Here is a 20,087-nt window from a genome sequence, read left to right as displayed (position 1 = left end):
TATAGAGAGAGAGAGATAGATGAGTAGACCACCTTGATGTGATTAAGAGCCATAGACTCCAAAAGAGGACATCATCTTAGTGTCTTGCAAGTTACATCTAAGAAAATGGACCTGGGAAATTTTTGAAAGTTTTTCACTGTTGGTTTGATCATTGAAGAGGTATATTTAACATCTTATCCAGCTTAAGCTTGTCGCCGTCGCATCCCCACTGCTCTTCGTCTCTTTATTTGTTAGGGTTGCAGCCTCTCTAACATTTGAGAGATAAGAGAGAAAACAATTATGGTCTCTTTAATATGAGCATTGTAAGTGAGAGGCCAGCTTTTAAACTAATTATGTGGTGTCTCCCCCTGTAGGTATAATTAAATTGAACATAGATGGTTGTAGGAAGCTAGGAGGAGATGAAGGCTTTGGAGGCCAATTTAGAGATGAAGTTGGAGCATAACTATGTGGCTATTATGGAAGATTATACAATGGGACAACCCTTAAAGTTGAATTATGGGTCATTTATAAAGGTCTTACAATGCTTCTTTAGAGAGGATGAAACAAAGTTATCATTGAAACAGATGCTATGCAAGCCGTGAAGCTACTGGAGGAGGAGACTGAGGCAAATTCTCCTTTCAAAGGCCTTATAGAAGATGCCAAGATCATAATGCGAGGATGTGAGTGTACAATGCAACATGTGTTCAAGGAGGGTAATCTTTGTGTTGATGCACTTGCCAAGTTTGGAGCTGAACAACCCGAGGATATTCTGGTGGTGAACAAGTTACCAGTTGAGATTAGGAGTTTGCTTGTTGCAGACATTATTAGCACACCTAGGGAAAGTGCTTAAGCCTTTGTTTTTTGTTGTTTTTCCAATGTACCTAAAAAAAAGGGTAAATTACATTGACATCACCTGAGATTTATATTTATTACAATTCTCCCTCACCTTTTGAAAATTACATTCCCCTCTCTAATGTTTAAAGTTTCATTACAGATTGCTCCTTCCAGCAATTTAATTTTTTTAAATATCAATTTTGCCATCACTTGGTAAATTAAATTGGCACCCCTCACATTTTAGAAATTACAATCCCCTCCCCAAGGTTTAAAGTAACATTACCAATTGTCCCATCGGTTAGTATTAGTTGAAAAAAAAAATCATTGGAAAAAAAATTAATTGAAAAAAAAATTTGTTAGTCAAAATTTTAAATTTCTGTTTAAAAACCAACGTAAATTCATTTTTTGAATTTATGTTTTTTCCTCAAATTTACAAACTGAGACAATCATTTATAAACTAAAAAAATTAACAAACAAGTTTTTATAATAGTTTTTAAAATTTTTGTAAATATAAATTGAAAACTGAAAACGAAATGGTTACCAAACAGGTCTCAGATGGTAAAAATGTCAAAAAATTAACAAATAATTAAATAAGTTATCAACGCAAGAAATGACTTATCAAAAGATTCTTAGGCTATGTATAGTTTGATTTTTCGATTTTTTTTAAATTAAAAATTAATTTGGTTAAGAAATAAAAAATCAAAAATAATTAAAATTTTTATCTTTCGAGTGTAATAAACATAAATATCAAGGGGTGTCAATGTAATTTTTATCTTACGAAACAGGTCTCAGGTGATAAAAATGTCGTAAAATGCACAAATAATTAAATAAGTTGCCAACGTAAGAAATAACTTATAAAAAGATTCTTAGGCTATGTATGGTTTGATTTTTAGAAAAAAAATTTTAAAAATTAAAAATTAATTTAGTTAAGAAATAAAAAATAATTGTCATTTTTATATAATTTTTATCTTTCGAGTGTAATAAACATAACCTCAAGGGGTGTTAATATAATTTGTATCTTACGTTAGTTTTTAAATAGAAATTTAAAAATTTAACTAACAAAATTTTTTTTCAATTAATTTTTTTTCCAATTAATTTTTTTTTTCAATGATTTTTTTTTTCAACCAATACTAATCGAGGGAACAATTAATGATGCTACTTTAAACCTTGGGAAGGGGATTGTAATTTCTAAAATGTGAGGGTTGTCAATGTAATTTACCCAGTGAGAGCAAAATTAGTTTTAAAAAAAATTAAATTGCTGGAGGAAGTAATCTGTAATGAAACTTTAAACCTTAAGGAGAGAAATGTAAAAAGTAAGAGAAAACTGTAATAAATATAAACTTCAAGAATAACAATGTAATATACCCAAAAACAAAAAGAGCAAAAAAAAAAAAAAAATTCAAAACAACGTCTTTTTAAAAGTATTGCAAGAATCACCATAGCTTAACATGTCAGGGGATCCACACTCGATATAAGCATCCGAAATACATATTTTGTCTTCATAGTTGGGCATTGGATCAAATCATGTTGTTTGAGTTTTATTTGTATTCAATTAATTAAAAATTCACTTGAAATCCCTTAGTAATGTAAACAACTAAAGATTAGTGAACAATACCACTTTTAAAATGACACAATTAAAGTTTGATTGAAATTAATTAAATTTTAACACTTTAAAAATCGTTAAGAAAATATTCAATTACTCAATTAATAGTTCAAAGTCCAACTATATATTTGGACACATTAAATACTCATAGAACAGTATTAATGTACCATGTATGTACTTTTTTTTTTGGGTAAGCAATGAACTATCATAAATTAAAGAAGGCAGAAGTCTGAGTATACATCGCTGCCATGTACTTATTTCTATCCCTCGAGAACCTAGGTGGTATAGGCCTATTTGATAGAGATGTGAAAAAGTGTTTATAATTTATATTTAAACAGTTTATATTTTATAATTATAAATATAAGTTGATTTTTGACTTATAAATTAAGCATCTCTTGTCCCACTCAAAGAATAAGTTGATTTCTGATTTCCAAAAAGTTATAAGCTATAAACTATAAGGTAAACCAAACACATCAAAATAACTTAAATTAAGCTGAAAACTGAAATAAGTAGCTTTTCAGTTGCACCAAACAGGGCGATAGTCATTTCAATTTTCAAATTATTATTTTAGTCAAATAAAAAATTAATTTAAATATAAATATATATATATATATATATATATATATATATATATATATAAATCTAATAAATAAATTTAGTAGTAAATTTATTTTAAAATTTCCTTACCTCTTTATATATATTATGCATTTAATTTTATAATAAAATTCTATGATGTTGTGCCACACAGGTGATGGTGGGGTGAAAATGTACTTTCCTTCTAAATAGTTGAGAAAGACTCTATTTATGAGGGTGCGACGACTTGTTTTTTAAAGGGCAAATTACATATACACCCCTCGAGGTTTGGTTAAATTACAGATGCCCCTTGAGGTTTGAGAAATTACGAATTCTCCCCTGAATGCTATATTTGCATAAGAAATTAGGGGGTAATTTGTTATGAAATATAAACCTCAGGGGGCAAATTGTTATGAAAATACAAACCTCAGGGGGCGGGATGTAATTTCCGAAACCTCAGGGGGGTAATTGTAATTTAGCCAAACCTCGAGGGGTGTATATGTAATTTGCCCTTTTTTAAATGGTGAGGTTGATTACGCAGGGCGTGTTTGGTAATGTTTATGTCTTCAGTTTATATTTATAAAAATTTTATAAATTGATTTTTGTTTATTTTTTGTTTATTTTTAGAAAAACATAAAGTACAAACGCGTTTGGCAATTGACAAAATGTTTAAAAATATACAAAAAATGAGAAATGACAAGTGGTGGCAAGTGGCAGTGGAAGATGGTGGTGGAAAGTGGTGATGGTGGGTTATGGTAGGTGGGTGGGTGGGTGAGTGGGTGACAGTGGTGGGTGGTGAGTAGTAGCGAATGGGTGGTGGTGGCGGATGGTGGGTGGTGGTGGCGGATGGGTGGCGGATGGCGGGTGGTAGTGGGTGGTGGTGGCCGGTGGTGGCCGGTGGTGGTGGTGGGTGTGCGGGTAACGGTGGCGGGTGGGTGGTGGTGGTGGTGACAAGTGAGTGGCGGATGGCAGGTGGTGGTGGGTTGTGATAGTGGGTGGGTGGGCGGGTAACGGTGGCGGGTGGGTGGTGGTGGTGGTGGCAGGTGAGTGGCAGATGGCAGGTGGTGGTGGGTTGTGATGGTGGGTGGGTGGGCGGGTAACGGTGGCGGGTGGGTGGTGGTGGTGGTGGCAGGTGAGTGGCGGATGGCAGGTGGTGGTGGGTTGTGATGGTGGGTGGGTGGGTGACGCTGGCGGGTGGTAGCGAGTGGGTGGTGGCGGTGGTGGTGGTAGTGGGTGGTGAGTGGTGGTGGCAGGTAGGTGGTGGTGGTGGTGGGTGGTGGTGAGTGGTGGGCGGTGATGGTGGGTGGGTGGGTGACGGTGGCAGGTGGTGGTGGCAGTGGTGGCGGCGGGTGGTAGCGGCAGGTGGGTGGCGGATGGCGGATGGCGGGTGGTGGTGGTGGTGGGTGGTGGTTGGTGTTGGCAGGTGGGTGGTGGGTAATGGTAGTGATGGTGGTGGTGGTAGGTCGGTGGGTGACGGTGGCGGGTGGTAGTGAGTGGGTGGTGGTGGTGGTGGGTAGTGTGGTAGGTGGGTGGTGGTGGTAGGTGGGTGGTGGGTGATGGTGGTGGGTGGTGGTGATGGTGGCAGATGGGTGGCAGGTGGCTGGTGGTGGCAGGGGGTGGATGGTGGTGGTAGGTGGGTGGTAAGTGGTGTTGGCAAGTAAGTGGCGGGTGGTGGTGGCGGGCGGTGGATGGTAGTGGCGGGTAGCGGGTGGATGGCAAGTGGGTGGTGGTGGTCATGGTGGCGGTGGCGAGGGGTGGGTGGTGGTGGCGAGTGGGTGGCAGGTGGGTGGTGGTGGCGAAAGATGGTGGTGGAAAATGGTGGCGGGTGGTGGCTAGTGTTGGGTGGTAAAAAAAAAAACTAAAAACTCAAAATGGATACACATTTTTTATATTTTTATTTTTTGACTAAATTTATTAACTGAGACCACTGATTTATAAATTAAAAATTTTACCAAATAAATTTTTATTTAAATTTTTAAAATTTTTATAAATATAAATAAAAGTGTAGTATTTCAGTTGTGCCTTTATTTTTTGTACTAAGAGTTATTGTACTCTTTTCTTTTTATGATAAACTTCTTTTTGAAGTTGAATTAATCTCACCGACAATAAATTAATCTAAGGCTAAAACTCATAGATGGTATAATATTTTCGCAAAACGTGTTTTTCGACGTTCAAACTTTTTTTTTTTCTTGTACTGTTGTGTTTAATTTTATCGTCAAATTTTTTATTTTTATTTTTGGATAAATTACATATACCTCTTCGAGGTTTAATTAAATTATAGATATTTTTATGAAATTTATATTTACATAATAATTTATTCTCTAATTTATTATGTAAATAATATCTTTAAAAATATTTATAATTTTTTAAATCTCAAGAAATATTTATAATTTTATTAAATTTCGAGTGATATATGTATTTTGTCCTTTATTTTTTAAATACGTAAAACCAAGTTCTCGCATCTCATCATAGTCATTGTCCAAAGTCTCTACATTCTCACCTGTCCCACCAAAATTTATTTCCTCTAAATCCACTCCGTTCGTGACGGCCGCGTTAATCTCCAGCGGTTTCTCCACTGTCACAAAACCCTCAAATCCAACCATGCTCTCCTCCAAATCTCGCCGGAAGGTCGTTCCCGCCGCCACAGACGGCGGCGACTCCGCCGACAAACTCGACCAACTCCTCCTCTCCGCCTCCATCTGCAACGGCGAAGACTTAGGCCCCTTCGTCCGCAAAGCCTTCGCCTCCGGCAAGCCCGAGACTCTCCTCCACCATCTCCGCCACTTCTCCAAATCCAAGGAGGCTGAGATCGAAGATGTCTGCAGAGCTCACTACCAGGACTTCATCATTGCCGTCGACGATCTCAGATCTCTCCTCTCCGACGTCGATTCGCTCAAAACCTCTCTCTCCAACTCCAACACTCAATTGCAGTCCGTCGCTGGTCCTCTCTTGTCTTCTCTCGATTCCTTCGTTGAGGCTCGGAATGTCTGCAAGAACGTCAAGCTCGCTCTCGATTCGGTTCGGACTTGCGTTCAATTGATCGAGCTTTGTTCGCGAGGTAATCTTCATCTATCTGCCAACAATTTTTACATGGCGTTGAAGTGTTTGGACTCGATCGAGAGAGAATTTCTCGACAAAACGCCGAGTTCCACGCTTCGGATTATGCTGGAGAAGAAGATCCCGGCGATTCGATCGCACATCGAGCGGCGAGTCAACAAGGAGTTCGGTGATTGGCTCGTCGAGATCCGTATAGTGAGTCGTAATTTAGGGCAACTCGCGATCGGACAAGCCTCGGCGGCGAGGCAGAGAGAAGAAGAGCTGAGAATGAAGCAAAGGCAAGCAGAGGAACAGAGTCGACTCAGTTTGAGAGACTGTGTTTATGCTTTGGAAGAAGAAGACGATGATGGATTTGGTGGAATTGGTGATGAAGGCAAGGATGGTTACAGCAATGGTGGGAGTGGAATGTTCGGATTTGATTTGACTCCTCTCTATAGAGCTTATCATATACACCAGACACTAGGGCTCGAAGATCGGTTCAAACAGTATTACTTCGAGAACCGAAAGCTTCAATTGACTTCGGATTTTCAGGTATCTTCGATGACACCTTTTCTGGAATCTCATCAGACATTTTTTGCTCAAATTGCTGGTTTTTTTATAGTTGAAGATAGAATTTTGAGGACTGGAGGACGATTGATTTCCAAAATGGAAGTAGAAAACTTGTGGGACACAGCTATGAGTAAAATGTGTTCTGTATTAGAAGATCAATTTTCTAGGATGCAAACAGCAAATCATTTGTTGTTGATAAAGGACTATGTGAGTTTGCTTGGTGTAACTTTGCGGCAATATGGGTACCCTGTTGATGCTTTGCTTGATGTATTAAGCAAGCACAGAGATAAGTACCATGAGTTATTGCTATCTGACTGTCGTAAACAGATTGCGGAAGCACTTACTGCTGATAAATTTGAGCAGATGTTGATGAAGAAAGAATATGAGTATTCGATGAATGTGCTTTCATTTCAGTTACAAACTTCTGATATAACACCTGCATTTCCGTATGTTGCACCATTTTCTTCCACAGTTCCAGATTGTTGTCGAATAGTGAGGTCGTTTATTGAGGACTCAGTGAGTTTTATGTCTTACGGTGGGCAGCTTGATTTCTATGATGTTGTGAAGAAGTATTTGGACCGGCTTCTGACTGAGGTGCTGGATGGGGCATTGTTGAAGCTTATTAATACATCCATCCATGGGGTCTCTCAAGCCATGCAAGTGGCAGCAAATATGGTTGTATTGGAGCGTGCTTGTGATTTCTTTTTTCGTCATGCAGCACAGCTCTCGGGCGTTCCTTTGAGAATGGTGGAGAGGAGTAGGAGGCAGTTTCCACTGAACAAAGCCCGTGATGTTGCTGAAGAGATGCTTTCTGGGTTGCTTAAACAAAAGGTTGATGGCTTCATGACGTTGATTGAGAATGTAAACTGGATGGCAGATGAGGCTCCTCAAAGTGGGAATGAATATGTGAATGAGGTGATTATATATTTGGAAACTTTGGTTTCTACTGCGCAGCAGATATTGCCAGTTCAGGTTCTTAAAAGAGTTATACAAGAAGTTCTTTCCCACATAGCAGAGATGATTGTTGGTGCTTTACTTGGGGAATCCGTTAAGAGGTTTAACATAAATGCCATTATGGGTATTGATGTAGACGTTCGGTTGTTGGAATCATTCGCAGAAAATCAGGCTCCTCTTTTATCAGATGCTGATGCAAATCAGTTGAAAACTGCACTTGTTGAGGCAAGGCAATTGAGTAATTTGCTTTTGAGCAGCCATCCAGAGAATTTCCTCAATCCAGTGATCAGGGAAAGAAGTTATAATTCTTTGGACTACAGGAAAGTAGTGATTATTTCAGAAAAATTAAAGGATCAGCCAGATAGGCTATTTGGAACCTTTGGATCTAGGGCATACAAGCAGAACCCAAAAAAGAAGTCTCTAGATGCAATGATAAAAAGACTCAAGGATGTGAACTGATTTGATACATTACTGTGCGTACGTCCTAGTACTTTTAACTATTCTTTCTGCTGATTGTGATTGTCATTACTTCATAGTTGTTCATTGCTCAATAATTTGCTAGCCCTAATACCCGTTGTGAATTGTCGTCATCTTATTGTGTCCTGAGATATGCAAATTTCATTCTGCATGTATTGCCCTGACTATGCTATTGGTTGTTGTATTTAATTCTTTTGATCAATATTAGTGGATATTTTGTTGCCTCTAACTTCCTACATTCTTGGGAAGATGTTACAGGCCTAGTGCAATGGTATGATTGCTATTCTTACGCCCAAATGCAGGCCCAGGCCTTACTTTTTTTTAGGCCCTAGGCCAAATTCCAAGATGGGGCCCACTATACATGATCATATATTAAAAAAAAAAAAAAAAAAAAAAAAAAAAAAACAGTTGTGGGTAAAATGGTAAGCACTCACAATTTTTATCTTAGTTTCCCCACAAAGTTTGCTTGTATATATAGTTACCGAAATTATACACAAATCGAATTTTAAAATAAATCAAAACACCACTGTTGAGAAGATATTTAAAATTTTAATGTCAGGTTGGAAAATTCATGAAGTTTGAAGGCATACCTCTGGGTGCAAATGTTGTTTTCTTGACTTTATTATCCATGAGTAGAGATTGATAAAGGATAACGCTCACAATTTTGAGTTGGGTGGCTAAAATGGAATGTCTTTTGTCGAGTTGTGTGCTATCTTTTCCTTAAGTAAGGAGATAATTCATTGATACAACAAGATGAACGAGATGAGAAGGAGATGCTTTGAGCAAGTGTTTGAGTGATCCAGGCAAGTATTCCCACCCTGCAAGGGTTCTACCTTCTATCTTGGTCTTGCCAAGGAGAACTAAGGCACTTATTGTCCATTGGGCAAGAGCAACATACTGACTCAGTATGTTGATCGCACTGGGTGACCTTTTTTACTTGCCTACTGCATGGTCCATGTATGAAAATCCTTGCCCTCTAAAGGCTATCTATTGATTATCAGCCTGTGGATCCCCGTGTGCAGTATACCTGCTTTGTCAGGCCTGTCTAAGCCCCTGATGTCCAGCTTTCCAGCAGGTAGGGGCTCCTGTAGTCACGGCCAGGAAGGGTTGCTACGCATTAGTATTGATTATCAGCCTGTGACTTAGGTGGTTTGAGTCAATACAAGCCTTCGATTTCTAATATAGTACATCCCGTGGAGGCCTAGCTTTACATTGTTCAGCCTCAACTATGAAGCATGGACACGCCAAAATGCAAGCCATGGCGGTGTCAGATACGGGGACACGTATGGGACATGGCATCTGGCGTGTCCTCTTAATTTAATTTATTTTTTTTGCAAGAGACACGGCGGAGACACAACGGGGACATACGTGTCCAAATCTGGACATGCCATGGGACATGGCGAGAAGAGTAAACGAGTACAAACCTGGTCGGCGACGATCCAGAGCCCTTCAACTTTGACTTTGACTTCGATGATCCAGAGCCCCATTCGACTTCGACGATCTAGAGCCCCCTTCGACTTCGACGAGCTCTCGCCTTCGCCTTCTCAGAGCTTCTCTCTCTCTCTCGCCTTCTCTCTCTCCCTCGTGATCGCTCTCACTTCTATCTCCCTCTCTCTCGTTTCTGTCTTCCTCTCTCTCGCTTCTCTCCCGTCTTTATCTTCTTGTCTTGATGCATATATAATATATATAACTATTATATAATAATAATAATAATAATAGTTATTATATAACATAAATATACTTATAAGATAATATATACTTATACATATTAATAAATAAAAAAATAAACACATGTATATAAAAAATAAATAAATAATTTAATTGGAACACATTATTTAAAAAATATAATAAATAAATAAAATAATTAATGTGTATTAAAATAAAAATATTTATAAAAAAAATTTAAAAATTTGCCGTGTCCCTGCCGTGTTCGTATCTCCATTTTTTAGAAATTGTTGTATCCCATGTCCGTGCTTCATAGGGCCTCAAGATAGATCCTCCTATCACTTTGTTGTGTCATTACATTGTAGCGAGCACCTGCTTTAGGCAAAAGAGTCCTCATCAACAACTGCTTCGAAGTAACTGGAAGTATTGCTGCTAACTGGTATCATCACCTGCCCTGTGTCCTATTGCTTTCTTCCTTTTCTTACTAAAGTATGATGGGCTATTCCTAAAGGATGCTGTAAAGGATTTTGGGCAGCTGTTTCTATTAGAAGTCTGTAGCCCTTTCAATTAAGCATATAGTACTTAATTGCTTCTTTCATTGTCAACGTGACAATTAATTCAAAAACCAAAATTGGATGCCCCTGATTTAGTAACCAGGGACGCAAAATAATAGGAACGTTAGCTAAGTTTAATTAGTAATCAGCAGATTTTACTTAGCTTTATGTTTGTAAATGTTAATATTTTCTCCATCTGAAATGATTTCATCACACTCGGCTCGTTCTGTTGGCAACCTTGACTTGGGGTAAGTTGTGAGATCTTTGGATATTTATAGCTTTTTTTTTTTTTACTACTACTTTTTGTTGCTAATGATAACGAAGAATGTCATTAGCGGGAGAGAGCTATGAATCCGTTCCTAAATGCCCAGTGGTGTCGTAATGTAATTACAGTTTGACTTGTTTAAACTTGCTATCTGTGTGACATTGCACTTCCTACTTTGACTTCATTGTTGCATGTGATTGTTTGAAAAGTTAGGAGATTATTTTAGAATCATATACCTAGAGGTTCCTACTATTATTTTGATTAATGATCAGAAGTTAAGAGTTTCAGGTCATATACTTTGTTGTGGCCACCAAAATTACTCCACTGGTTTATTAGGTGACATGTCTTATCAGTTCCCAGCTTCATGGGCTCTTATAATGGGAATGTTTGTCATTTTCCTTTGCTTTTTGTTACTAGATTTCATTGGACTTTCCCAATTTCACTTGGCTACCTTTGCAGTGACAGTTCACGGCTCTCTTTTTCAAAGGTAGGACCAAGTGAGAGATGGATACTTAAGTTCGAGATTTTCTCATGATGGTAGAGTAGTTAGATGATCCAAGTCAGTTCTACTATTTCATAGTTAATATTGTATTTCTACAAGCCACACCTTGCTTCGATTTTTCGAGGTCACTGAACATTGAAGAGTACTTGCTTGCTTGCTTGGTTTGTTGAGATTGCTAGTAAATGCTATTTACTAACTGCTCAAATATTTGCATTGAGCTCTTCTTATTCTTCCTCTCTTTCCTTCTGTTTTTTTTTTTAATGATTTTTTCTTAAACTGGAATGTTAGGCTTCTGTTTGGAGTTTTTCACTTCCATTTTGGAAGTTTTTTGTTTTTTGTAATAGTGATTTATTGTATTTTAACTTCATTGTAATTGATTTTTATTGGCTTTATTGTAGTATGATAATACTTTGGACTGGGAATTTTAATACTATGTCTTATACTGAGAAATTGTTAGCGAAAAGTGCCACAAAAAAAAAAAAAAAAAGAGCAAGAAAAAAAAAGAACAGTTAATTACATAGATCTTCCTTTTGGTTTCTGAAATTAATCTGATCTCCCGTATTTTAGTTGATAATATAAAAAGACCTCCCCCATGTATCTTAACGTTTAACAAGTAATAGAAATTCATGATGTCAGCCTTTTTTTAAGTGTTTACACATCAAAACTACCATTGACGTAACCAAACAACCCTTACCAATTTTTATTGGAGAATTCTATCCTGCACCCTTTTTATTATATGCACATTTAATTATGTCATTTTTTTATTATAATTATTATTTTTAATTATGATATTATTTTAAAATATTTAATTATGTCTCATGTAGTAATTGGTTATAATTTTTTTTTAAATTTTAATTATGACTTAGAAAGTATGAAATTATGTCATTTTATTTTGTTATAAGGTGCATGTAGTATACTCTTTTTTTTTTTTTTTTTTTCGTGGTTCATATACTACACATATTTTAGTCTTTCCCATTTTTATTAGGACAAATTACACTAACAATGCTTATGGTTTAGAGCTCGTATCACTTTGGTCTTTGATTTTTTAATTTGATTTTTTAATTGTGACATATTTGATCATGAATTTTGAATATTATTTTAAATAAGTATAATTAAAGATATCATTGCTCAATTTCAAGAATAAAGTAGTCAATTTGATAAATGTAAACTAATTTGACAAAAATAAATGTTAAAAAAATATTTTTAAATTTTTAAAAATTATTTCTACCCATCAAGTATAAAATTATGTAAAATTGATAAATGTTTTATGCATTTATTTATTTTACCAAATTAGTTTTTATTATAATTTTTATTATGTATTTGGATGATGATCATGTAGTGGAGGGTTGTTTTTATTTTTATTAAATTAGTTTTATCTTTTTCAAAACTCAAATACAAATATGGCGACAATTTTGATATTATTATTAAATCAAAAAATTTAAAACTAAAAACATTTCATATATTAAATGTATTGATTACACATTAAAAATTTAACAATCACACATTACATGATCACTATCCATACACGTAATAAAAATTAATTTGGTAAAATAAATAAATAAATACATAAAAAATTTATCAATTTTATATAATTTTATATTTGGTGGGTAGTAATAATTTTTAAAAATTCAAACATATTTTTTTGATATTTATTTTTATCAAATTAATTTATATTTTATCAAATTGATGACTTTACCATTTAAATTGATCAATAATATCTTTAATTATTTTTATTTAAAATAATATTTAAAATTAATAATTAAATGTGTAACAATTAAAAAGATTAAATTGATACAAATTCGAAACTATATTGAAAGTCTCCTCTTTTTTACTATAACGGAACACCACTGTACATCCTTGTTTTCATAACCAAACATCCCCTTTTCTCATCAACACTTATTTTTCACGACCCGCTCTTCGTATCCAAAGGTTAAGTATTGTGATAATCAGTAATTGAAATTATCTCCGATTAATTCTTGAACAAATTAATAAATGCGAGCAGAAATAATATTTAAATGAGGGTACCAAAATAATCATTGAAACTTCTATTATTATTACAAAATTTATTAACCAAAAAGGTCGATATTTATATATAAAAATATCATAAAAGTACTGTGTGTGTCGATTCTGCAGTCTCGCATCTAAGACTTTCTAAAAACTATTTCTGAATTGTATTTGTTTCCTGAAAATTGATAAATAACTACAAGTACATGGTAGGGTGAAAAATATTATACTAAGAGTATAAGGGACACAAAATAATCATGGATAGTTATGTAACTAAAATATTTTAGATAACTTAGTTTGAACAAATAATCCTTTAAGTAGCAAAACTGAGATTATATAAATAAATAATCATAACCACGATACCGAACAGAATGGAATAGAGGTCATAGAAATGACATTCAAAACAGAGATATGGATTCAAGAGATGACTCGTATAAATTATAGAAGTGGCTCCCACAATAGTGTAACACTTATCTACGCACAGCACTTTGTTCCACACAGAACAGTGATCAATGGATCTATGACAATAGAGGGCCACAAAGTCGTCAGACAGAGGCTAATGGTTATTTAAGTCCCCTAAGACGTGTGATTCTTGTGGTGCTACTTGCAAAACATAATTGTTTATAATGTTATAATCAAATATTCTTTAAAATATAAACAAACATATTTATGGGTTTCATTTTAACAAATAGGGTTCATAAATTAATCCACATAATTGAAATATTTATAAAACATAACTTATATTAATATAACTAATAAAATACAACTTGTATAAAATAAATTATGGTAAGTCAAAACATACGTAAAATATATTATGGTAACTCAAGATATAATATAACTCACCTTAAAAATAATATCTTACTCTTTCTTTCCACAACTAAGTCCTCGTTTGAGAAAAAGCTAATGTAGTAACTTTTTTGACTATTTAGTTAAAATATGAATTAAAAAAAACTAATCAGCATGCTTGGTTAAAGTTTTCCAAAAACTGTTTTCAGAAAATTCTACTTTCTTGTTTTTCGTGTTTTTTTTTACAGAATTTTTTTAATATTTTAAATAATTTTTTTTACTTTTTAGACATACCTAACATAAATATACCTAAAAAGTAAAAAAATTGTGAAAGCAACATTTTAAAAATTCACTAAATATCAAAAATACAAAAAAATACGAGAATTTCATACATATTTTGTATTTTTATGTATTTATTAATTTTTAAAAATATTTTTCACAATTTTTTTACTTTTTAGATACATTTAAATAAGGTGCATCTAATAAAGTAAAAAAAATGTTTAAAATTTTAAAAATATTCATTAAAAACAAAAAAATATGAAAATTAAAAAACTTAATTTTTAAAAAATTTAATCTAAAAACCTTAAATCAAACACACTGAATATGTTTGGGATGAATTTTTTGATTTTTTACGAAAAAAATATATTAAAAAATAATATAAAAAAAAATGAAAGCTTGAAACTTGACAAATTTTCCTTTCACGGAAATCGAACTGTGGGAAATCAATGTTTTGGTGCAGACGTGCAGAGCTATGTCCGTTGGAACTTTTGACACATATATATATATATATATATATATATTTTTTTTATACAGGAACGTACAACTACTGTATACTTTTTTGACTAACAATAATGATATATCTCATTAATTTGGGAGCATTAATCGACCATTAATAAGGTGAAAATTTAAAAAAAAAAAAGAAAAAAAAATTTAAGGCCAAAATATCACATCAGTCAATGAAACCCACACATTAGAGCTCCTTTAGTGCTCCTAATTTAGAACTTCCAAATATTTTTTTTTTTGACTAATGTCAAAGTTATCATCACTGTACCACACGCGGCGACATACATGTAATTGAAAAACAATAATGTTTGAGATCATTAAAAATAGTGTTCTAAAAGTACTACTAGTGATATGACAATGGACGAAACTCACTGCTTGTATCTTGTTTTTTTTTATTTAAAATACTTATTAACTCATTAGTGGTACTTTAAAGCATCACTTTTAATGAGATGTATGATTACCGATTGCAAAATCAAAACAGTTGTTTGTGTTGTGATGTTTTGTTAATTATTATTATTATTTTTTTATTATTTTAATTTCTAGATTTTCATGCCAACACATGCAACAATATGTAGGCCTTGTTTGGTTGAAACTTGGAAACGAAATGTAGGGAAAAAAATGTAAAAATATTATTTGGTTTAGTGATTTAAAAAAAAAAATCAAAATCATTTTGTATGTCCTACACATAAATCAATCACTTTTTATTTCTCCTCTTTACTTCTGAATCACTTTTGTCTCTCACACACATCCATTCAAGTACAAACTAATATACAATCTATTTAAATTCCCACACTCGAAAATTATTTTAAAAATATACAACTAAACAAACCAAAAAAATTGGTAAATGCTTTCCCCAATTTTTTTTTTTTAAAATTTATCTCTCAAAACCAAACCACACACACCTATGCTCTTTCGTCCTCCAAAAAATATGTAATTATGGTATGGACTTGAAATAAATTCTCAATTTTTTTTTTTTCAAAACTTTGACATAGGTATACGGTCCACACATATGGTAATTTCTTTGGTGTCTATTGTTGGACAATCTTTACTGTAATTAATTAATTCTGTTTGTGTACTTAACAACAAACAAAATATAAAAGAAATAAAGGAAAGGAGAGAAAATTGTTTGATTACAAAAATCAAACTAGAAATAAAATTAAATAAATAAAAAAAGATTTTATTTTGTTACAAAAATAAAATTAAAATCTGATTTAAATAAATAATAACAAAACAGAAAATAAATAAATAACTTACTTGATTAATTTCTTCAAATAATAATCTGATCAAGTCCAGTGTTTGACACTGTGTCCTTAAGACAGATTCGTCCTTTCCTCGGTGCTTTCAGAATATGGATGTCTATCTCCCAGGATGAAATGATCAACAACAAATATATGTAGCACTACAATATATTTGTACAACGAACACACTAAGTCTTTTATACTCTCTCTAACAAGAAAATAATGCAGCAAAATGAAGAATATGAATGCAAAATTTTATGGACGAAAATTAGTTTATCTGATAACAAAAGAGGACTAGTCTATTTATAAATGGATTGGTGGCTTTCCATTTTGAATTAAACAGCTACAAATCTGTTTAAGACACTGTTTGGTTTGAAATTCGGGTGGATTTGAATTTGAACAAAACAAATTTGGTTTTGGGTTTGAATCTAGACAGACCCGAATTTGAACAAAACAAATTTGGTTTTGGGTTTGAATCTGGACAGATTCGGGTCTATCTGTGAAGAGGTGGCGCGCGCACGTGTGGTTACTTTTGGGTCTAGCCCATTTTGCCTATAACCTCCCTCTCTACAAAACTTGGGTACCCCTTGGGGCACACCCCAAGTTCCAATGCCATGCCTTATAAACCCATTCAAACATTCCCACCAAATCAATGTGGGACAAGCCTTATTCAAACCTTTAAGGATTTTTCACCAAAACTCCATTTTCATGGAGCATACTTTGACTTCAATTTCTCATTCACTCGATAATGGTTTTGAGCAACCAAATGTACCACGTGAATCACAACGCGGCATAGAACGCGTTACCATTTTGACTCGCGAAAATCGACGCACGGGTCCCACCTAAATATTAGACCAAACTTAGCAGAAAGTTTTGGTTTTACCCAGATTTTCTAACCATTTCTAACATAACATTTTGTAAAACAAATTTTGTAATGAATAAAATTCACAATTTTTTGGTCCTTTTGTGGTGTTATGGATGAAACTTGGAAAAGAAAATTGAAATTATAGTCAATTGCGCAATATTGTAAGTAATTTTTTTATATTTTCAAATAGATCTTCCTTTTTTATTTTATTTGTGAAATACTGATTTCTTTGTTTTAGTTGGTTCAAGAAAATTTTGGGCCATGTTGTTTACGTGATGTAATTGGACATAACTACAAACTATACATCAATGGCCAAAAAAACCAAAAAACGATGGTGACTATTATCTGAATGTAGTTGGAGACTATTATCCAATTGTTAACAAAATCAAAATCCAAAAAATTAAAAAATAAAAAACAAAACAAGAAGAAAATAAAATCCTCCATGAACAATCAAAAGTTGGTGAATAAATTATGTGTATTTGAATTCCTGTTTTATATTTGAGTCACCTACGTGGACAATAGTAAATTTGGTAGCCAAGCTGTAATTGTGAATTACATCTGCATACAGTTAATGCATGTGATATGTGTGACGAAATTCGTTACGACAATCCGTGAAATATTGAATTTGCATTAACCATACACAAATGCAAAATACGACAATTTCAAAAAAAAGTTTGTGAAATTTGTACGACATCTTAAAATATGTAAACAGTTTATTAGGTTATGCATATATCATTACAAAACAAGACATTACAACTCAATTTCCCAAAACACATACTACGAAAAACATTTAAAAGCAGTCATGCTAAACAACATTGTCTGACTACCTACCATTTCTCCGAATTTGGTATAACTCTGCCCTTATCCGATGACGCACCTCCGCCATTTCAACGTCCTCGTCCGTAGGCATGACGGCTTCGTCTAGGGCAGCCAAATCTGCGCGATCGGGAATATCGTCATACGTGTACTCTGCCGCATTTCTGACAGCAACAACTAACGCATCATCCTCGCAGTTTCTGCGTATGAAATTATATAATGCCATAGATACAGCCACCAACGGCACTTGTACTCTACGAAAGTCAAACCGAGACATGTTGTGCAAGAATCTCCACTGCGACTTCCAAGCGCCAAATGTTCGCTCAATCACACTCCGCAATGAAGTGTGGGCACGGTTGAACAACTCATCACGATTCCTCGGCTTGTGATGTTGAAAGTGTGGCTGGTGGTAGTGGCTGCCCTTATATGGTGTAGGAAATCCCTTCTTATTACTGTATCCACTATCCACTAGATAATAGCGACTTGTGAATGTGTACATATTAATACATATTTGTTTCACGTGTGGGCAAACAAATTTAACAAGTTATGGCATTGAAAAAATCAACTATTCGTACGTACCATCCATTACAATTGAAAAATTATATTGCGGATCCTCGGTGACAATGTTTAAAATCCGGCTGTCATGCATGCTACCCTCCCAACCGCATGATACAAAGACGAAACACATATTGAAATCACACACTGCCAAAATATTTTGAGTGTGGCAACCCTTTCGGCTAAAATACAGGGCTGCTTCCGACTCCTTTATGCACGCTGGCATGTGTGTCCTATCCAGGGCACCTAAACAATTCTACACAATTCGAACAAGTACGCAGTTGAATATTAATATCAAGTTTTGCATTATAGCCTTGCATTCTTTAACTCACATTTTTGTAGAATTTGAAATCGAACTCGAATTGAAGCATAGTTTTGCGCACCTTAAACGACAAATACTGTGGTTGGGTCTGCAGGTGGGGATCCCTCATGTTTTTGAAATCTGCAGGCGGTCGACAGTGCGCAACGATGAACTTTTTCATTACTTTCAAAACATTATGAAAATAGCGTGATATTGTTTCACTGGAGTGTTAGAATCTTTCTTGAAGCTCTCGGTTAGGTAAGTTTTTTAGAACATGAATGAAGATTACAACACTCTCCTCAACGTGCAAGCCGTGGTCCCGCTCAGGTACATGCAACCCGAAGTTGTTCATAGTGTGGCACATAAACGGGTAAAAACATGTTTGGGCATGCACAGTTCATAGCGAAATCTGCCACTGTGCCCATTATACATTTCCAAAATCCATGCCCTCCCCGTCAAGATGGACATGCGACATGGGACTTTAAGCGCGTGCATCTTGTAGTAGTCGGATGCAATTTTGTACGCTTCAACATAGTTATTATTCATTTCAATCTACCACTCGATTACAAGCGCAGCGACATCATCACACATTTCCTGCATCCGTGCATCGCTGTCATCGTCGCTTTCCATGCCTAAATCACATAACTTCAAATAAAATCAGAAGCATAACATGACAGACTACTACTCTGGCAAAATTAAACATGCAAAAATTACACATCAGTCAAAAGTAAAGGCTGTCAATAACAGAAATATTATGCATAAATAATCAATTATAGTTCGTTTACCATCCTTTTGAGAGCTTCTATTGTATAGTGTTGTTCTATTAGCAATGATGAAATCTTAAATACATAAATTGCACTTTCCCAAAACACGTTAACACATCCTTTTTTTTTTTTACTACCTTACAAGGGTGTAACTTGTAGTAATATTTATTTTTATTTTTTTTTCTGACTAATAAGCAATATACAAATTGCAATGACATATACAAACAACAATGTTCAAATAAAATATACAGAAAGAATAACTTAAATTATTTATTTATTTTTTTAGTACCTTATAAAGGGTCTAACTTCCACTTTTCACATGAAGCCTTCAGCACACTTCACATGTCTCTCTACAAATAGCAACTCTTTTGTTCAAATGGTCGAGTATAGCTGATTTACAACCACTGTTTACATAACTATGAAGCTGCAAATTGGAAGAGTTTAATCAGATTCATGGTTTATTGAAATTTAAAATTTTAAAATCCAAGCATAGGCAAACTCAAGCAATGCACATCCATAATTCTAAAACCCGGCAAATGAAATCCAAGCATAACCATCTCCCTAACAATTCTCCTTACAAAGCATAGTTAAAAACAGCAGGTCCTTAGCAAATACAAAACCAACATAAGCGAAAAGAAGTCCAACACAAAGCATTTCATAAAAAGGCAAGTCTTTAGCAAATATAAACGAAGTCCAACACATAAGTATAGTTAGAAACGAAGTCCTTGATTGCGCAATATGCTTACAAGAGTTGGAACTATTGTCGTCCTCTTTTTGGCTTGTTGCTTCACCTGGAGCCAGCCGATAATGCCTTCATCAGAAGGAATACTCATAACCATCTCCCTATTATTGGGTACCTCCATAAGCGAAATACCGAAATGGAGCAGTGGATTAGCTTGGTCAAGTCCCTGAATTTCATAAAGACATCCATCTGTTTCGGCCATAGTCATACTTTGGCCACCG

General features: G+C 34.5%; 1 protein-coding gene across 1 annotated transcript; it reads left to right on the top strand.

The window, feature by feature from the left end:
- Positions 1-5,431: 5,431 nt before the first annotated feature.
- Positions 5,432-8,255, top strand: LOC114280615 (exocyst complex component SEC15B). The gene has a single exon (XM_028223003.2). It carries the CDS (start codon positions 5,591-5,593, stop codon positions 8,006-8,008), a length of 2,418 nt encoding a protein of 805 aa, XP_028078804.1. The 5' UTR covers positions 5,432-5,590; the 3' UTR covers positions 8,009-8,255.
- Positions 8,256-20,087: the final 11,832 nt, after the last annotated feature.

The sequence above is a fragment of the Camellia sinensis genome, chromosome 12 (genome assembly GCF_055761805.1).
Source record: "Camellia sinensis isolate YWXY chromosome 12, ASM5576180v1, whole genome shotgun sequence".
Taxonomy (NCBI): domain Eukaryota; kingdom Viridiplantae; phylum Streptophyta; class Magnoliopsida; order Ericales; family Theaceae; genus Camellia; species Camellia sinensis.
The sequence above is the reverse complement of the archived record's forward strand: the minus strand, read 5'-3'. Positions and strand labels throughout refer to the sequence as shown.